The 17565-nt window shown below is 34.6% G+C and overlaps 3 protein-coding genes across 4 annotated transcripts; 1 reads left to right on the top strand and 2 right to left on the bottom strand.

The window, feature by feature from the left end:
* LOC134272812 (orexin receptor type 2-like) lies at positions 1-7672 on the bottom strand. The gene is made up of 3 exons (XM_062754981.1): positions 7320-7672; positions 5702-5782; positions 1-1510 (listed from the first exon to the last, which is right to left on the bottom strand). Exon 3 carries the CDS (start codon positions 1493-1495, stop codon positions 296-298), a length of 1200 nt encoding a protein of 399 aa, XP_062610965.1. The 5' UTR covers positions 1496-1510; positions 5702-5782; positions 7320-7672; the 3' UTR covers positions 1-295.
* A 279-nt stretch (positions 7673-7951) lies between these two features.
* On the bottom strand, positions 7952-12140 carry LOC134272811 (synaptosomal-associated protein 29-like). Its single transcript, XM_062754979.1, has 3 exons — positions 11777-12140; positions 9566-9908; positions 7952-9304 (listed from the first exon to the last, which is right to left on the bottom strand). The coding sequence occupies exons 1-3, from the start codon at positions 11963-11965 to the stop codon at positions 9138-9140; spliced, it is 699 nt and encodes a 232-aa protein (XP_062610963.1). The 5' UTR covers positions 11966-12140; the 3' UTR covers positions 7952-9137.
* A 202-nt stretch (positions 12141-12342) lies between these two features.
* Positions 12343-15685, top strand: LOC134272810 (NADH dehydrogenase [ubiquinone] iron-sulfur protein 3, mitochondrial-like). 2 transcript variants are annotated; one of them, XM_062754977.1, is made up of 6 exons: positions 12343-12437; positions 13493-13570; positions 14023-14273; positions 14857-14982; positions 15108-15227; positions 15472-15685. In XM_062754977.1, the coding sequence occupies exons 1-6, from the start codon at positions 12380-12382 to the stop codon at positions 15640-15642; spliced, it is 804 nt and encodes a 267-aa protein (XP_062610961.1). In that variant the 5' UTR covers positions 12343-12379; the 3' UTR covers positions 15643-15685. The 2 variants fall into 2 exon arrangements, with proteins under 2 accessions (XP_062610961.1, XP_062610962.1); XM_062754978.1 differs by having other exon boundaries at positions 12365-12437; positions 13505-13570.
* Positions 15686-17565: the final 1880 nt, after the last annotated feature.

The raw sequence follows: 17565 nt of genomic DNA, 5'->3' as shown, positions 1-17565 counted from the left end.
AATTCTTTTCATTTTCTTAACATTTTTATAAAAAATCATGCCCAAGATACCAACATCCTTTGCATGAAATAAAATGAACAGTGATCTGTGATACCTTGCAAAGACATTACATGATTTTACACTATGGTGTTTTATATACGCATTCAAGTACCGATATATAATGAATTTTGAAGAAACAACATGGGTATATACATGTATTCACATTTTGTAGAGGAATATGTTTTTTCTATGCAGCATAAAGAAACAATAACACGTTATGGTGATGAGTATGCATAAGGAGTGGGGGAAACATTGATCATCTATTGCGACATCCACAACAAGCAATACAACATTTTTTGAAAATGGTTTTGATATCCTTCCGGAAGTTGATGTTAAGAAAACTATAAATCACGGGATTAATTGCATTGTTAATAAAGTAGGATTTGGTGCTGAATTTGTAGGCGACCTCTGCCTCGGGACTGAGACTCTCCTCAAAGTTCTTCGCTACACTTCTGACAACCATGACTATGAGGAACGGCAGAAAGCTAATGACGTAAGCGACAGTCACAGCAAACAGTACCACCGTAGTCCGAGTAACGCGCACATTGTTCCGAGAATTTCTTTTACCAAAGGCGTGTTTAGAACCACTTGATGCACGTTTGTCGTGGTAACCCTCATGATCAGAAGACATCTCTGTGCTGATTGGATCAGTGGAAATTTGATCTGAAGGAGTGTTCGAATCGTTCAAAGCGCGACCATTTGGCGTGGCTGAAATAGGCTCACCTATCCTGGCTTTCTTGCGCTTCCAGATCACTGCACCAATTTTTGCGTATATAACAGTAAAAAATACTAAACAAAGAATAAACAAAAGGAAGAGAAATCCGTAATAAAGAGTGGGATAAATCGTGTGTCTAACTGAATCATCAGTGGAGCAGTCGACACCCTTGATCCCTGGAATTCCGAGCTCGATTGTCTTTTCACCAAACAAAATACAGGCCGGCCAAGATGAAAGGAGTCCAATAATGACAGCTATGACACAAATTATTTTTGACTTTTTCACCGATATTTGTCTTCCAAGTTTACAAATTCTGTAATATCGATCGAACGCCACAGCGATGAGTGTAATTGATGAACCGATTATCGATACCGATTCCACAAATCGTAGCAACTTACATGCTGCAGGAGCGTAAAACATATAGGGATATCGGAGGTCCGTTACTTCAGTGGGCATGCCAATGATACAGGTCAAAAGGTCAAGGACGGCGAGGTTTAAAATAAAGTAATGAGAGGAAGTTTTTGTGGGTTTACTGCAATACACACAGCACACCAAAATGTTTCCGAAAATCCCCATCAGCATAAGAATTAACATGTACACAATAACTGGCAAGTAACGCATCGCTAGCTCGTCATTCATCTTGTGTAGCAACATCCGGGCCTCTATCTCCTCCATCCCCATGGTTGTTGTATCCATGGTGACCGTAGTTTGATTTGAAAACTCCTCCGTGATATTTGCCATGTTTTTCTTTTTAGCCTTGAAAAAAATGCAATTGGTTAAGTTAGAATAAATAAATCTTTATCGATTATTGAAATTGTAACACGCATTTTAACAAAAACTCGCTGTGAATTTACTTGAAATACTATATGGTATGTTCTTCTCTGTATTGTATAATGTATATCAAGGAAATATATAATATAATAGCAGTAAAATCCGTCCATATACTAGTAAATTATAAAATAAAAAATAAAAAAAAAACTTCAAAAAAACAATTCTTGAACATGGGTACTGGTCCGTCCATTTGTCTGTCACAAATTTAAAGTTATATTGATATTTTTGAAAAGTAGGTTAAACTCCAATGTCAAGGTCATGAGGTCAAAAATCTTTTGGAAACAGGTAATGTATTTTTAGAAACTTTAAGTACTTATCAAAAATCTTAACTTTATCGATATATTTTTCCCAAGAAGAGACAAGGCTTTCTTATTCACATATGCATTACTTTTGACAAAGTCTTTAAAATTTTATTATGATATTTGACCTCGTGGCGTTTTGAGAATTTATCAGCTGTAGAATTTTGACTTGCCGTAATTTTTGTTACTTGTTTGTCTCTTTAGGAATAAATGGATGACACTGAAAAAAAAAATGTACACGACATTTTATTAATCCATGGAGCCTAAGTACTTTATGAACAAAACGAATGTCTAAAGTCATGGTTAAAGAAAAATCTTTTGAAAGATTGTGTTTGCGCTCAAGTGCAAATAGCAAACGTGTCTTACCATAAGTCTACCCGATAAAAACATGGGGCTTAGTGCGGGAGTGACCGGTCAATGGGGGATGCTAACGCCTCCCAGACACCTGACCCCACCTCCGGAATTTCCAGGGGCCCGTGCTTTATTCCTACTTTACAGAATTGTATTGTTTATAGATATTTTGAAGTCGATCGGTGTTCGTTATCTTCACCTCTTTCTTTAACTACTAAGTATAACACCTGGAGAGTGTTCGAGCCAGGTGTAACATGTATGTTCGTTAACTTTACCTCTTTCTTTCACTATAACACCTGGAGAGTGTTCGAGTCAGGTGTAACATGTATGTTCGTTAACTTTACCTCTTTCTTTCACTATAACACCTGGAGAGTGTTCGAGCCAGGTGTAACATGTATGTTCGTTAACTTCACCTCTTTCTTTCACTATAACACCTGGAGAGTGTTCGAGTCAGGTGTAACATGTATGTTCGTTAACTTCATTTCTTTCTTTCACTATAACACCTGGAGAGTGTTCGAGTCAGGTGTAACATGTATGTTCGTTAACTTCACCTCTTTCTTTCACTATAACACCTGGAGAGTGTTCGAGTCAGGTGTAACATGTATGTTCGTTAACTTCACCTCTTTCTTTCACTATAACACCTGGAGAGTGTTCGAGTCAGGTGTAACATGTATGTTCGTTAACTTCACCTCTTTCTTTCACTATAACACCTGGAGAGTGTTCGAGTCAGGTGTAACATGTATGTTCGTTAACTTTACCTCTTTCTTTCACTATAACACCTGGAGAGTGTTCGAGTCAGGTGTAACATGTATGTTCGTTAACTTCACCTCTTTCTTTCACTATAACACCTGGAGAGTGTTCGAGTCAGGTGTAACATGTATGTTCGTTAACTTTACCTCTTTCTTTCACTATAACACCTGGAGAGTTTTCGAGTCAGGTGTAACATGTATGTTCGTTAACTTTACCTCTTTCTTTCACTATAACACCTGGAGAGTGTTCGAGCCAGGTGTAACATGTATGTTCGTTAACTTCACCTCTTTCTTTCACTATAACACCTGGAGAGTGTTCGAGTCAGGTGTAACATGTATGTTCGTTAACTTTACCTCTTTCTTTCACTATAACACCTGGAGAGTGTTCAAGTCAGGTGTAACATGTATGTTCGTTAACTTTACCTCTTTCTTTCACTATAACACCTGGAGAGTGTTCGAGTCAGGTGTAACATGTATGTTCGTTAACTTTACCTCTTTCTTTCACTATAACACATGGAGAGTGTCCGAGTCAGGTGTAACATGTATGTTCGTTAACTTCACCTCTTTCTTTCACTATAACACCTGGAGAGTGTTCGAGTCAGGTGTAACATGTATGTTCGTTAACTTTACCTCTTTCTTTCACTATAACACCTGGAGAGTGTTCGAGTCAGGTGTAACATGTATGTTCGTTAACTTTACCTCTTTCTTTCACTATAACACCTGGAGAGTGTTCGAGTCAGGTGTAACATGTATGTTCGTTAACTTCACCTCTTTCTTTCACTATAACACCTGGAGAGTGTTCGAGTCAGGTGTAACATGTATGTTCGTTAACTTCACCTCTTTCTTTCACTATAACACCTGGAGAGTGTCCGAGTCAGGTGTAACATGTATGTTCATTAACTTTCTTTCACTATAACACCTGGAGAGTGTTCGAGTCAGGTGTAACATGTATGTTCGTTAACTTTACCTCTTTCTTTCACTATAACACCTGGAGAGTGTTCGAGTCAGGTGTAACATGTATGTTCGTTAACTTTACCTCTTTCTTTCACTATAACACCTGGAGAGTGTTCGAGTCAGGTGTAACATGTATGTTCGTTAACTTTACCTCTTTCTTTCACTATAACACCTGGAGAGTGTTCGAGTCAGGTGTAACATGTATGTTCGTTAACTTTACCTCTTTCTTTCACTATAACACCTGGAGAGTGTTCGAGTCAGGTGTAACATGTATGTTCGTTAACTTTACCTCTTTCTTTCACTATAACACCTGGAGAGTGTTCTAGTCAGGTGTAACATGTATGTTCGTTAACTTCACCTCTTTCTTTCACTATAACACCTGGAGAGTGTTCGAGTCAGGTGTAACATGTATGTTCGTTAACTTCACCTCTTTCTTTCTCTATAACACCTGGAGAGTGTTCGAGTCAGGTGTAACATGTATGTTCGTTAACTTTACCTCTTTCTTTCACTATAACACCTGGAGAGTGTTCGAGTCAGGTGTAACATGTATGTTCGTTAACTTCACATCTTTCTTTCACTATAACACCTGGAGAGTGTTCGAGTCAGGTGTAACATGTATGTTCGTTAACTTCACCTCTTTCTTTCACTATAACACCTGGAGAGTGTTCGATTCAGGTGTAACATGTATGTTCGTTAACTTCACCTCTTTCTTTCACTATAACACCTGGAGAGTGTTCGAGTCAGGTGTAACATGTATGTTCTTTATCTTCACCTCTTTCTTTCACTATAACGCCTGGAGAGTGTTCGAGTCTGGCGTAACATGTACAACCAAATTCGAACACGTTTCAATAAAAGAAACCACAATACAGTAGTAGCTAAGTAATTAAATTAGCTATATCAGTTCATCTCGTATACGGTGTAACTAAATAGTGTTAAGTTACTGTACAAATGAGAAAAGAGAATTTCTCTAATCATTTTTATCGCGTTGACGGTTACAGTTATTTCGCTGTCCTTGGGAAATCAAGACACGATTTTCAATTTAACACAAAAACTATCCTAGAGATTTAATTTTTGTCTGGTGCCTACGGCATTGAAACCATTGAAACATTTTAATTCCTTAAATTATCGATTCAATATATACTTGGGTTTTTTGCCGACTTTAAAATTAAATGTTTTCGATTATGAATGGTCGCGCTTTAATAACGCTGACTTTTTATTACTAAAAATGGATGTTTTTAGATATTCCTAACAGTGATGTTTGTCCTATTTAAATACTTATCATAAAATCGCACCATTTATTGTAATTTTATTATGAAATAATACCTTTTTACTTCATCAGATCTGTATACATGTACATAAAAAGGCAATAAAATGGAAATCTTTTTTTTTCAATAGTTAATGGTCTCTGCACCGACATGTGAATTGATAGAAAGCAAAATGTGATTTTTTTTTAAGAATAAAAATGAAATCGTATGCATAGTGATGGAGCCTATAGGTATGCCAGTTTTGTTCAGAGTTCCTAGTGTTTCAGTTCAATCAAAATGGAAAGTTACTTGTATTTTATGTAAATTGTAAAGTTTGAACATATACATATACAGTATATAAAAAATTTAACTTCGATAAATTATAGATTTTACATACTTTCAATGTATTTATTTATTTTTTTTTTTTTTACTATAAACATAACAGCAGCAAAAAATAAATAAAATTGTACATTTATTTCATTATTTCTGAGACCGAAGTAAGTAAAAAATAAAATTTACCTGTAAATGAAAACACACGACGGATCAATTCACCCTGCCATCCATTTTCACGTCCTTCTCTTCAAATTTCGAAGCGAAAATCTGTACAAATATAGAGGTTTTTAACTCTTGAAAAAAAAATTGAACAATTTCCTGTATATTTGACTTTAAGAGCACAGTCGATGAATTCAAGTGTGAAACCGGATCAAACACAGAAACTTATGATGGTTCTTAAAATATTTTGGCCTTTTCAAGTGGCTTTATACCTATTCCAATCTTGGTTTCCGTTAATTACGCTTATGATTTATTGCCTCCTTATATATAAGGTAAATATTCTCAAACAGTTTAGAAATAAAGTGATGGGGGTCAACGAGTTACAGGGACGAGAGCTCCCTGTAAATTCACTGCCTGACCCTCGGGGGTTGTGGTTGGTTCCCTGAGAAAGCAGGTACTCCCAAAGTTGTGTACCGGTGTACTGTTATGAGAGTTAGAACGTTCAATTGGGAGCCTAAGTACTTTATGAGCAAAACGGTTTACTGATTTAGCGACAACAAAGAATCATCATAAACTAAAAGTTCCCAAGAAAAATATATCTTAGTTGATCATCATGAAAAACTGTATTCCAATCACCTATCCTTACAACTTTTGAATACTCGTGAATCGTTAAAAACTGTAAAATAATTATTTAAAAAGGATTTAGTTACATAGAATTTAGAAAACTTGCCTACATACCAAATCAGTGTATTTATTTCCATCAATTCAAATACAATTTCTTTATACGAAATCCATAGAAAAAATTTTATATTGTCTATCCATCGAACTAAATTTTTCCTTGTAATTTTACACTTTTGTTCAGCTAGGAAAAAAACCCAGATTTCCTTACAACTTCAGTAATCGAGTCCAGCTTTGGCGTTTTCTAGATTCATTCCTTTTACAAACATTGTACTTCTTTATAACATTAAGTGTGCAGAAAAGAACTTCACACCTCAGATTCCGTGAAAAGCATACAACAACCCTTTTGAAATAAATAATTATCGTATATACTTGGGAAAGGTTGATGTTTAAATATCAATTCCGTGGAGGAGAGACTTTAGGCCCTTGCTTATTTGTGTATATATACAAGTGAACTTAGTTGCTACCGCGTCTCGAATTAAAATGTTGATTTTAAAGATAAAATCTCAGAAGACGAGTTTGTTCATGCAAGGCAGTCAATTTTTTAATTCCCTTTTAGTTGAATACCTGTAGAGCATGAATTTTAAGGTGCGTTAAGTAAATAAAATAAATTACAAATTAATCATTAAAATGCGCTTTTGAGGTTTATAACTCGAATATAAATTGACTGTGAAAACTGAAACATTCCCATTAAAAAGAATTGAAAATACACACAGTTTAAATGACCCCCCCCTTCCCAGTTTCCGTCACCACATTTGCTGTATGCCCACAATGTATTCTGTAGAAGACACAATGACCTCTGCTTGATTATATAGAGTGCGTCATTGACAATTCATTTGGCAGAGTCTGAATATTTTAATTTCTTATGATAATTATTTCATTTTTAAACAACGTTACAAAGATTAGATGAATGTATTTTTTTAAGAATCGAGTTTTACTGAACAAAAACTATAAAATAAATACTTACATAATAGATTAAAAATTTCTCCTTTTTGACATACAATCATGATATAAATCCCTCACATTAATTTTTTTACGCCTATCTTCCTCTCACTAAGCGAATCATGTCGATTTAATGACAGATCGGTGTGCTAATGTTAACGGAGAACTTTTACCCGTGAGTCAGTCGACAGGTGCCCGTGGGGGACGGTCACAGCGTAATATGACGTATATCTGCATACCCACAAACTAAAACCTAGGATTAACTTATTATTCGCGGTTATCGCAATATTTCATCTCCTTCATTCAATACACATAACACGGCATGTTTTAATAATTGACATCGGATAGCCTTGATTAAACATACATGTTGATGGTAGCTGTGACGCTAATACACGTGCAAATGTCAACACTGATCAATCGTGCCATATGAAACGTGGGCATTTCTCTGTGGTTTTAATTTCACAAAAAATGTCGTTCACATTTTGTTTTCAGATGAATTAATTTCCTTTGCAATTAGACTAAAGTGGTGACATTGTCTAACTATCTAAATTGAATGACCGTTCTGCAACTTACATGTAGTATCGGGGACTATTCTTTTTCCTTACATAAGGTCTCTAAGTACATCTACTTTGAACCATAAAAAAACTTAAAATACAATCAGAATGAAATCAACGTAAATGATTTATTTTAATGACAAATGCATTTAATCTGGAATGATGCAAAATTTTTATATAAATTTAAAAACACAAAGAAAAAAAAACAAGTACATTGTAACAAAATGAAATACTGAAGACACAGCCATTGGTTATCCAATAAAGCCCCCCTCCTTTTTTAACATTAACAGTCCCTCTAATTCATTCAGAGTCTAGTACATTATGTAGGGGAAATATATTACTACATGTACATGGTGGGATGTATTCAAAGGTCAAAGCTGTAATTATACAAATGTAAATACAAAGCTGATAACTGGTTAATACATTACGCAAACATGCCTTCAGATACACGTGTGCTTAAAATTATATATACATGTATATAAAGGAACCTCTTATTTACAAAGATTTACTGTCAAAACTACTTTCAGAACTTCATATCCTAGTTTTTTCCTCTATCAGTTATTATAACAAACTTTTGTGTAAAAAATAAGCTATACACAATTTCCTGTTCATATAAAATCTTATACTCACTGGGAGTGAATACTCATCGACACAGTGCTCTTTTGTGTCCCCACCCATATACAGACATGACAATATTAATGCAACACACACTGTTAAATAACATACAACAAATAACACATGTAGTCCATAACTAGCACACAAAAAAAATAAAGTGACCTAGCTGCAATTATTGAAATTTTTTTTTACATCCGCATGTTTGTAACATATCTCATTTGTCTACAAGGAGAATCATTTAAAAGTAATTTATCACTGCATCTATAAAGCATGATGCTGTTAATTAGGAACATGCTCTTATACCGGGTAGTAACAATACATGTACAATGTATATGTTCAGTAAACAAAAAAGATACTAGAGATTCAGACTGCAATAAATACCGGTGTATGAATTCCCTTCAGCAGAAGTATTAAAATACGGGACAACATTTTAAACGAGATTTATAAATATCACGAAGATTTAACAGATGTAAAAGGATTTCACTCCAGTTGAATTTTGTAAAAATAAACATGTATTTTAAATGTTTATGATTAAAAGCTCAAATCAGTTATAGTTAAAATGGATATTTCATTGCACTTTTTTGTTCCTTATAAAATACAAGATATAAATTGGCACAGAATTTACTGGTTGTGTTTAACAAGTATCCAATATTCTGATCAACAGAGGTCAAAGGTCACTTCCTGAGAATGTTTCTCATTTGTTTATTCTGGCCCTCTAGGAGAGTGTTGGCTTTGTCCACTTTAGGCCCCATACGATCCAGCTGGGTGTTCTGACGCTCTATTTCATTACCCAGTCCCAGTGCCAGACCTTTTAATGCTGTCAAACCATCAGAGATTTGACCTAAAATCAAGGACAAAATTATAGTATTTACAATTTATTATTATATTTTATTATGCAAAACTAAATATTGTTATACAGTAACAGACTTCAATATAAAGAATTTTTAATAATTTCTTTGTAGTATTATATGGCCAAATAAAAGTTTTAACGAGGTATAATCATCATTGTCACTGTTTACTTAGTACATGTTAGATGATGAATTATCCAAAAAAAAAAATTTTCTTTTACAAGAAGAATTTAAAAAAAATCATAATCCTGTACCCAAGTTTTCATTAACTTGTTCCTCCCTTGCACTGTGAGTAACAGGTTTGATGTACTGTGTCCTTGCTCCTTTCATAAAATCCTGATCTAAATCATTATCCTCCTCATAAAACCCCCGACAGTCCTGGGCCTTGTGCTTTTCTACAGTTTCCTGTAAACGACTTGGCTTTGCCTCTGGAACACTGGATTCAGCTGGTTTCTTTTTGGAAGTCCACCAGTTTTTCACTCCACCGAACACACTTTTTATGGAATTTAAATGTTTCTGTGTGACAGTCATTGTTTCATTTATTTCATCTGTTTTTCTTTCAATGTTGTCTAATTGCTCTCCCTGTCTCAGAAGTTCCTAAAAATATCAATAAAGCTATATAAACATAATATATACCGTAGTCAGTGTTTGAAACTCACAATGAAACCAGCTACAAAATATAGACATAAAGGGATGACTGCAACTGTGTGCTACTGAAAGATGTCATCCCTGCCAAAAATCTTTCTAGTCGGTAAAAATAATTGTGTTTTCTATAGAATAAAAAAGAATAGAATTTATTTTCCAATCATGGTCCCACTGGAATCATGGTCCCACTGGGGGCATAACACAGATACACGTATAAGCATAATTTGTAACATTCAACTAGGAGAAGAAATTTGTAAATTTGATTTTAGTAATATAAATATGAATGGGACCAGTCACAATGATAACTTTGATACTGAATCTAAAGGCTGACAAATTCTACCTCTTAAAATTCGCTCGTTAAACTTTGCAGCTGTGGACACTAATTCTAGTAATAGCCAATTTGAGAAAGAATATCAAAACGCAACATGAATTTTAATTTCTGGAAAATTTTAATGTCAAACCAAGCGTCAATATATGCAAAATCTGTTCAACAGAGACAAACTTAATGCATCTTTGGTGTCAGTTGCATTAAAAAAAACCACCACATCTAATGCTTTCATCATTCAGATTAAATATCTGTTCTCATTTTTAAACAAGAGGCCCATGGGCCACATCACTCACCTGAGAAGCTTCGACCATTCTGCTTTAATATTTCCTCCTTGTAATACATAATGCATCCCCACCCCACCACTGATCATAATTTAGACATTTTGAAATCACACTACCCCAGATTTCCATGTGCACATAAGTTTCAACTTTTCTGGCACAGTGGTTTTAAGAAAAAAGATTTTTTCTATATATTTCTATGTTTTGTGTTTGCAATGTATGGAACAATTTAAAATAAAAAGGATCACTAGAAGTATCTGGCCCAGTGGTTCAAAGTCGATTTTTCCTATATATTCTACCTGTTCACCATTGTGGCCCTGCCCTTCCCCCGTTCATGAGAACAATTTAGAATCTACACTACGGATGCTTCCACATAAGTTTCAGCATTTCTGGCCCAGTGGTTCTTGAGAAGAAGATTTTCACCAAGATTTTTCCTATATATTTCTATGTAAAACTTGCCCCTTTGTGGCCCCGCCCTACTTATATACAATTGTATATATATATATATTATTATATGATTAAAATATTTTTAAAAAATTATACATTCTATTTATCAATTAATTTCTTAACTAACTTGGGATTTTTTTCTTCAAATTCTGATATGAAGAATAATGTTTATTTAGTCTTAATTAATATTTAATTCGATTATTTTAATTTGATGTTTTTTAAAGGCGTTAGTGTTTGCATTCTAGTTAATTAGATGATTAATATCAATGTTAAATTGGGGGATACATGTGACGTGTTATTTTTAGGAATATCGCTATGTTTTGAAAACAATTAAAGGCTGAGACCTTTACTTAATAGGTCCATTATGGAACTGAACAGCAGATGATGAAGGTTTTACCTTTGAACTGAAGAAATTCTGTAGATCCTTATTCTATATTATATAGGGCAAACAGACCCTGTGCAAACAAGTTTTAGGGAAAGCGGACTCTGGATAAACAGGAACTAGGGGGAACAGGGTCATTGGCGAACAAATTTGACGGTGAGGAGAAGGGGCCTTTTTTAATTTACTGACAAAAACCGGAAGAATGTGCCTTTAATGAGTACGGATCAGTACATTAATACAAATTTTGGCATTAAACAAGAAGATCTTTTGATCCTTTGATGCCACTTTTTTGTTTTTTTGGTTTTTTCTTACTTTTTGACAACTCCATCCCCACCAAATCAAAATACAATGACTCTTCTTTAGTTCTTGTTCAATTTTTACTTACTTCTGCTGTAGCCACCCCCATTCGTTCGGAATCTTGAATACTTTGCATTATTCTCCTGGTAGAATCGATCTGTCTATCCTCAGAAGCAGATATCTGTTCCTGAATCTTTCCTCCTCTGTTGGATCTCCAATCATCCTCATCATCTTCTTCCGTTAAAAATGGGTTCGAATTTTTGGGATAACCTGCCATAACTGGGCTGCAGAAAACACTGCCTTCAAAGCTTTCAAATCAAACAAATATACAAGCGTCTGATGATAAAAATGAGTCACTGTCAAGTGGAAATATCGAAAATTGGAAATTGTCATAGATAATAATAAGATTGATCTAAGTATAGTCGAAACTTCTGGATCTGTAGCAAGGAATACGTTTGATCAAACAGTCAAGTGACTTTACAATAGTTAGTTTGTACGTAGATTTCGTGAAGTAATTTATACACTTCTGATTTAAAAAACGATCAAATAAACCCTCTTATTAACATTATATGAAATGCATTTTTAAAAAAATCTTTTTCCTGGCTACAAAAACACACGTAATGTAGGTGAACAGATTTATAAAACAGAATTTAAAGAACGACTTAGCAAGTGTCTGACATTGAACGAAAAAATGGCTCTGGGATTGAGCCGATTTATTCGTCCAATTTCGCAGATTGCAAAGGGCGCAGGCAAGTAAATTCTGTGAATCATACTAAAATTTTGCATTTCCCCTTTTGCAAGTAATTATTGTCATTTAATGATAAAGTTTCGACCATTATATAATAGAGAAAATTCGGTCGTAAAAGATTGATCAACAAATCAATTAATAATATTGAATTTATTCTATAATTTTCAGCTTACTTTAGCCCAAGTTTCAAGCGAGCTTTTCTGATCAACATCTGTCCGTTGTCTGTCTTTGTTATTGTCGCCGTCATTAGCTTTTATAATGAAATCGATTTCATTTTTTGTTCTCCAAAAGCACTGGGCCCAATTTCACCCAAACTTTTGAAACTTTAAATGATAGGGATTTAATTTAATAAAATTAAAAAGAAGGATCATGCCCTCTTCCAAGGGGAGATAGTAAAGGTCATTACCATCAATTAAAAATCTTTCGAAAAACCATTTTGCCAGTAAAAATGGAACTTTTGTGTCTATGAAAGCTTTCTGTCATTGTTGACTTGTTTCAAGTCTCTTCAAACTAATAATTCAAATCATGATCCCTATTGGTAGGGATGGACCACTATGGTAATGTGACAGAGACATTTTATTGTCTCTGCTGGGGATTGAACCCTGGGCTCTGGCTTGACAGTCCAGTGCTCTACCAACTGAGCTAAAGGGTTAACACACTAGCCCAAGCTAGTAGAATGCCGTTTATCTAACACAACCACAGTAATAGTGGAATATATAGAAAAAAGTATATTTAAACATTTTCAACATCATACCATATTCATGATTATTTATATTTATATGGAAGCAATCTTTGAAAGTGAAAGTGTGGATTAAAGTTTGTTCAAATTGTGATCCTGAGGGGTATGATACGAGTACTATGATCAAGTTTCAAATGGTATGAGAAAAATAATCTGCTGATGAAGTACAAGAAAAGTCATAGTTCAGGTGTACATTGTGGCTCATGGGCCTCTTGTTTTCTCAAAATGTTTCCGAAGCCTATGGTAATGAGTCATAATTTCTAAAGTAATGATATACATATTTGAATGTTGCATAACCATGATAATTTCATTATCAGTACTAAACCAAGCCAAGCCAGTACCTGCTATAGCCACACAGTGCTGGAGATTTGAATCAACAAGCACAGAGAAAAAACGTAAGATTTTAACATTTTCCTTGAGCACCAGACATGAAAAAATTATTAAATTTTTTCAGTTGTGATTTTGATTATTCATTTACATTTTTTTTTCAAGGAGAGAACAGATTATTTCCAATTTATGCCAGTACCCCCTTTCTGAATCAAATACAATGTAGTTGTCCCCTGAAATCAGGTGTTCTGATATGTTGTCAATAAGATACTAAGATTCCTCTTGAGTACTTTAGCCTTCCTAGCATCTTCTCATGAATAACTACTGTATTCATCATCTTGAACACTGCTATCTATGATACCATGGATATTTGAATCCCAATCACTTTCTTCTTTATTTAAACTTAAAATCTCAAATCCTTTGATATCTAGGAAGTTATTTTTCTGGGTTCCATGGAGATAGAGATAAGAAGGTTTAACTGTGTATATTGATATTTACTGAGAGCATTTTAATACTTCAGCCACTGTGAGGGCGCCTGTGGCCCCCGAGCGTAAGAAGCAGCTGGAGGATTTTGGTCAGTATGTGGGTCAGTGTCTCTCTAAGTACGTCCAGACGGTCCGTCTGATGTCGGGGGATGAGCTGGAAATTCTGATTCACCCTGAGGGGATTGTTCCCACATTAAGTTTCCTAAAGGACCATCACAACTCACAGTTCACCAACATTGTAGATATAGCCTGTGTGGATGTACCAACTAGAGCAAATAGATTTGAGGTAATCATATAGGGCATCAAGCTTAATGTTCTATCCTTTAGTACATGTACCTAATTTAGCACTCTTGCAGGCTTCTTTTAAAGTTTTTTAACAGTGAACTTAAGTTTTTGTAGGTGCTTCAATATACTGTAAATCACTTTATTCCTGATAATTTTTTTAGCATTATAACATGAGACAGTGTGCTCACAAAAATTTGATTCTTGCATAGATTACTATTCCTCAAGTTTATATAGAGCTAAAACCACAATCCCTGAAATTTTGAACTTGCTAATATAGAGTAAATTACCATCTCATGAAAATAGGTATCTGTAAAATTTTATGATCTACAGAAAAAAATTCATAAACTGTACTAACTTTAGTCAAGCTTTACATGTTTCATTTGATTGTTAAGAAAATATCCTGAAACATACCTTCATACCATTGGCTGTTTTGTTCACTGACTGAAGTTAATGTTACATGTACATACAATTCAAAATACTTCACATAACCTCTCTATGTATTTATAGCTATAATGTTGTTTGCTCTAGTCCTTAAAAGAGAATTTGTTAAAGAACATCTTCTTCATTAGCATTTGTCATTTCAGATAGTATACAACTTGCTGTCAATAAAATATAATTCCCGTATTCGAGTCCTGACATACACTGATGAGCTGACTGGAATAGACAGTGCCTGCAGTGTTTTCGCAGGAGCTAACTGGTATGAGAGGGAGGTGAGTACCAGGTAGACATGTCATGAGGGTACTGTCACTCCCCTCCTAATCCTTTAGAAAGTGTAGGATTTTATTTATTACATTGCTTATTATTTCTTTTCATCACCACTGTGTGACTTCTTCAGATCTGGGACATGTTTGGAGTTTATTTCCATGATCACCCAGACCTGCGGAGAATCTTGACTGATTACGGGTTTGAGGGTCATCCATTCAGGAGAGATTTCCCTCTCACTGGCTACACTGAGGTCAGTATCAGTATTATATTTAAAGAAAAATAATCAAAGAGGGCCAAACATGTACATGGGATATCAGTGTTTGAGATATCAAAGTTTAACTATGTATCTTAAAATTAGGAAACCAGGCCTATGTTACATTGAATAATGTTGGAAAATGTAATTATTTCTGATTAAATGTCAAACAGAACTTAATGATCATAATGATAAATCTTTTTTTTTTTTTTGATTGACTTGGAATTTTGTCTTTTTTTAGCTCCGGTATGATGACGAGGTTCAGCGTGTGGTGGTTGAGCCTATAGAAATGGCCCAGGAGTTCCGCAAGTTCGAGTACAGCACCCCCTGGGAGAGTTTCCCAAACTTTCGCCCAAAGGAGGAAGAATCAGAAACCCCAGTCCCTCAAGTGGAGTCTGGGGAGAAAAAGTGATTGGACAATTTAGTTAAATTTGACATTATTATAGACTTTGTGTAAATAAAGATGTTACAAGTAAATTTACAGTTTCTTTTTATTCACTGTTCATTTTACTATGAGCATGTCAGTTTTGTTAAGGTAAATGCGGGTGTCTTTGCTTATGACTTCCTTTGTTTTTGTGCAGTATTGAAGATATTTTGAAGTTTTTTGTTGACCACCCAACATAATAGGGAATTGTTTTTTAATATGGATTTTGAAGGCTGGATGACAACACTGTTATCATTAATGAACTTCCGTTGCAGAATGATCAAAAAATGTCTAGATTATAAGTTATAACTTCAATGTTTTCCTTTCGTAGTGTGTACGACCATTCTCTGAGAGAATATTTGGATAAAAATCTGACCATAGGCGTGTCCAATGTTTTCCTTTCTCAGATACAGAGCTGACACCAGCTGTTGCAACCATTCTTTACAGTGTTATTTGAGGTGTTGTTTGTGTGGCTTAATGGCCACTGGAAGCACACTGATCCTACAGTGAATACGAACAAATTTACATTCATACAGATTATATAAGGAGTATATATTAATGGACTACCATATACATGTATTATTATACTGGTTTAGTTTTTAATGCCCTTCTTGAATATGGCCAGGGTATATAGAGTTTGTCATGACCCTCTTCCATCCTTCTGTTGCATTTCCTTCTGTCTGTCCATCTGGCCTAAATGACTATTGTTTGAATATTGTTTCAGACTTTAAAGAATCTCCCAAGTAAATTATCTAATTTTTTACTTGGCAAAATATTTTAAAATGACATTTCATTATATAAATAAGTAATGCATGAGCATATAATGTTTACATTTAATTTAATAAAGTCAATGAACGGAATCCAAAATCTCATTATTTATTTAAAACTTAACAGGATTACATGTATTATCATAAATAAATATTCAATTGTATTGAAACAACAAACTAGAGGTACTGTGAGCAATGAGCTCACTAAATATCCCCCCCGCCTCCCATAATGTCGATGTGTTCTTTTATTGTTTTACGGTAATGTGTAAAGGGAATAACTCGTCCCGTCAAATGTTATCCAGAACCTTCTATTACGTGACGTCATAGGTAAACAAAAAATGGCAATGTCCATGTTTTGCTCTGGAAAACCTAAAATACGTGTCGAATAGAAAAGTGAAATAGGAGGTGCACAATAGCAGTATGTAATGAAGATTCTGTGAAAGTTTCATTCAATTTCACTCAGTAGTATAAGAGGAGTTGCGGATAAGAGAAAAAGCGTAACAGACGGACGGACGGACGTACAAGGACGGACGGACAAACGGACGGACGGACGGACGGACGGAAATCCCGATCCTTTACCCTCCCGCTTTTTAAGCAGGGGGTATAATAACATCAAAAATTAATGTTTTTGGCACATCAACATGGCATTTTAAACCATAAACAGTCAAATGAAGTTCCTCGTAAATTTAGGATTTCTTTCCTCTGAAGAACGAGAGGAACCAGACATTCTGGAATTGAGATCTGTGCGCTGTCTCTGTTTCTCAATGAAGCGTCGCCGGTCAGTGATAAATAACTTGGCTGTTTTATCCCAGCTGCTTCTTTCCACCAGTACCATAACACAGAGAAAAGTGAAATTTTATTCGTTTATTTTAGAAGTAAACATTTCCATTTCTTGTGAATAAAAACCATGATTAAGAGTAATAGAAAAAAAAATTTTAAAAATTAAGACTTTTACTGAGTGTAATTATATCGGGGATAGATTAGCCCTATAGAAAAAATGCAAATAAAAAGATCTAGCTTAATTTTGAAATGAAATTCAGAGTTTGACCATTTTTAATGTATGTGTTGTAAGTAAATCAGCCCATTGAATATAGCATTTTTTTAAGAGAAGGGAAAAATGATTAAAATAAACAGAGGTAAAATT

Source organism: Saccostrea cucullata, unplaced genomic scaffold, assembly GCF_032062105.1.
Source record: "Saccostrea cucullata isolate Sc308-1 unplaced genomic scaffold, CSIRO_AGI_Scuc_v1 ctg7952, whole genome shotgun sequence".
Taxonomy (NCBI): domain Eukaryota; kingdom Metazoa; phylum Mollusca; class Bivalvia; order Ostreida; family Ostreidae; genus Saccostrea; species Saccostrea cuccullata.
The sequence above is the reverse complement of the archived record's forward strand: the minus strand, read 5'-3'. Positions and strand labels throughout refer to the sequence as shown.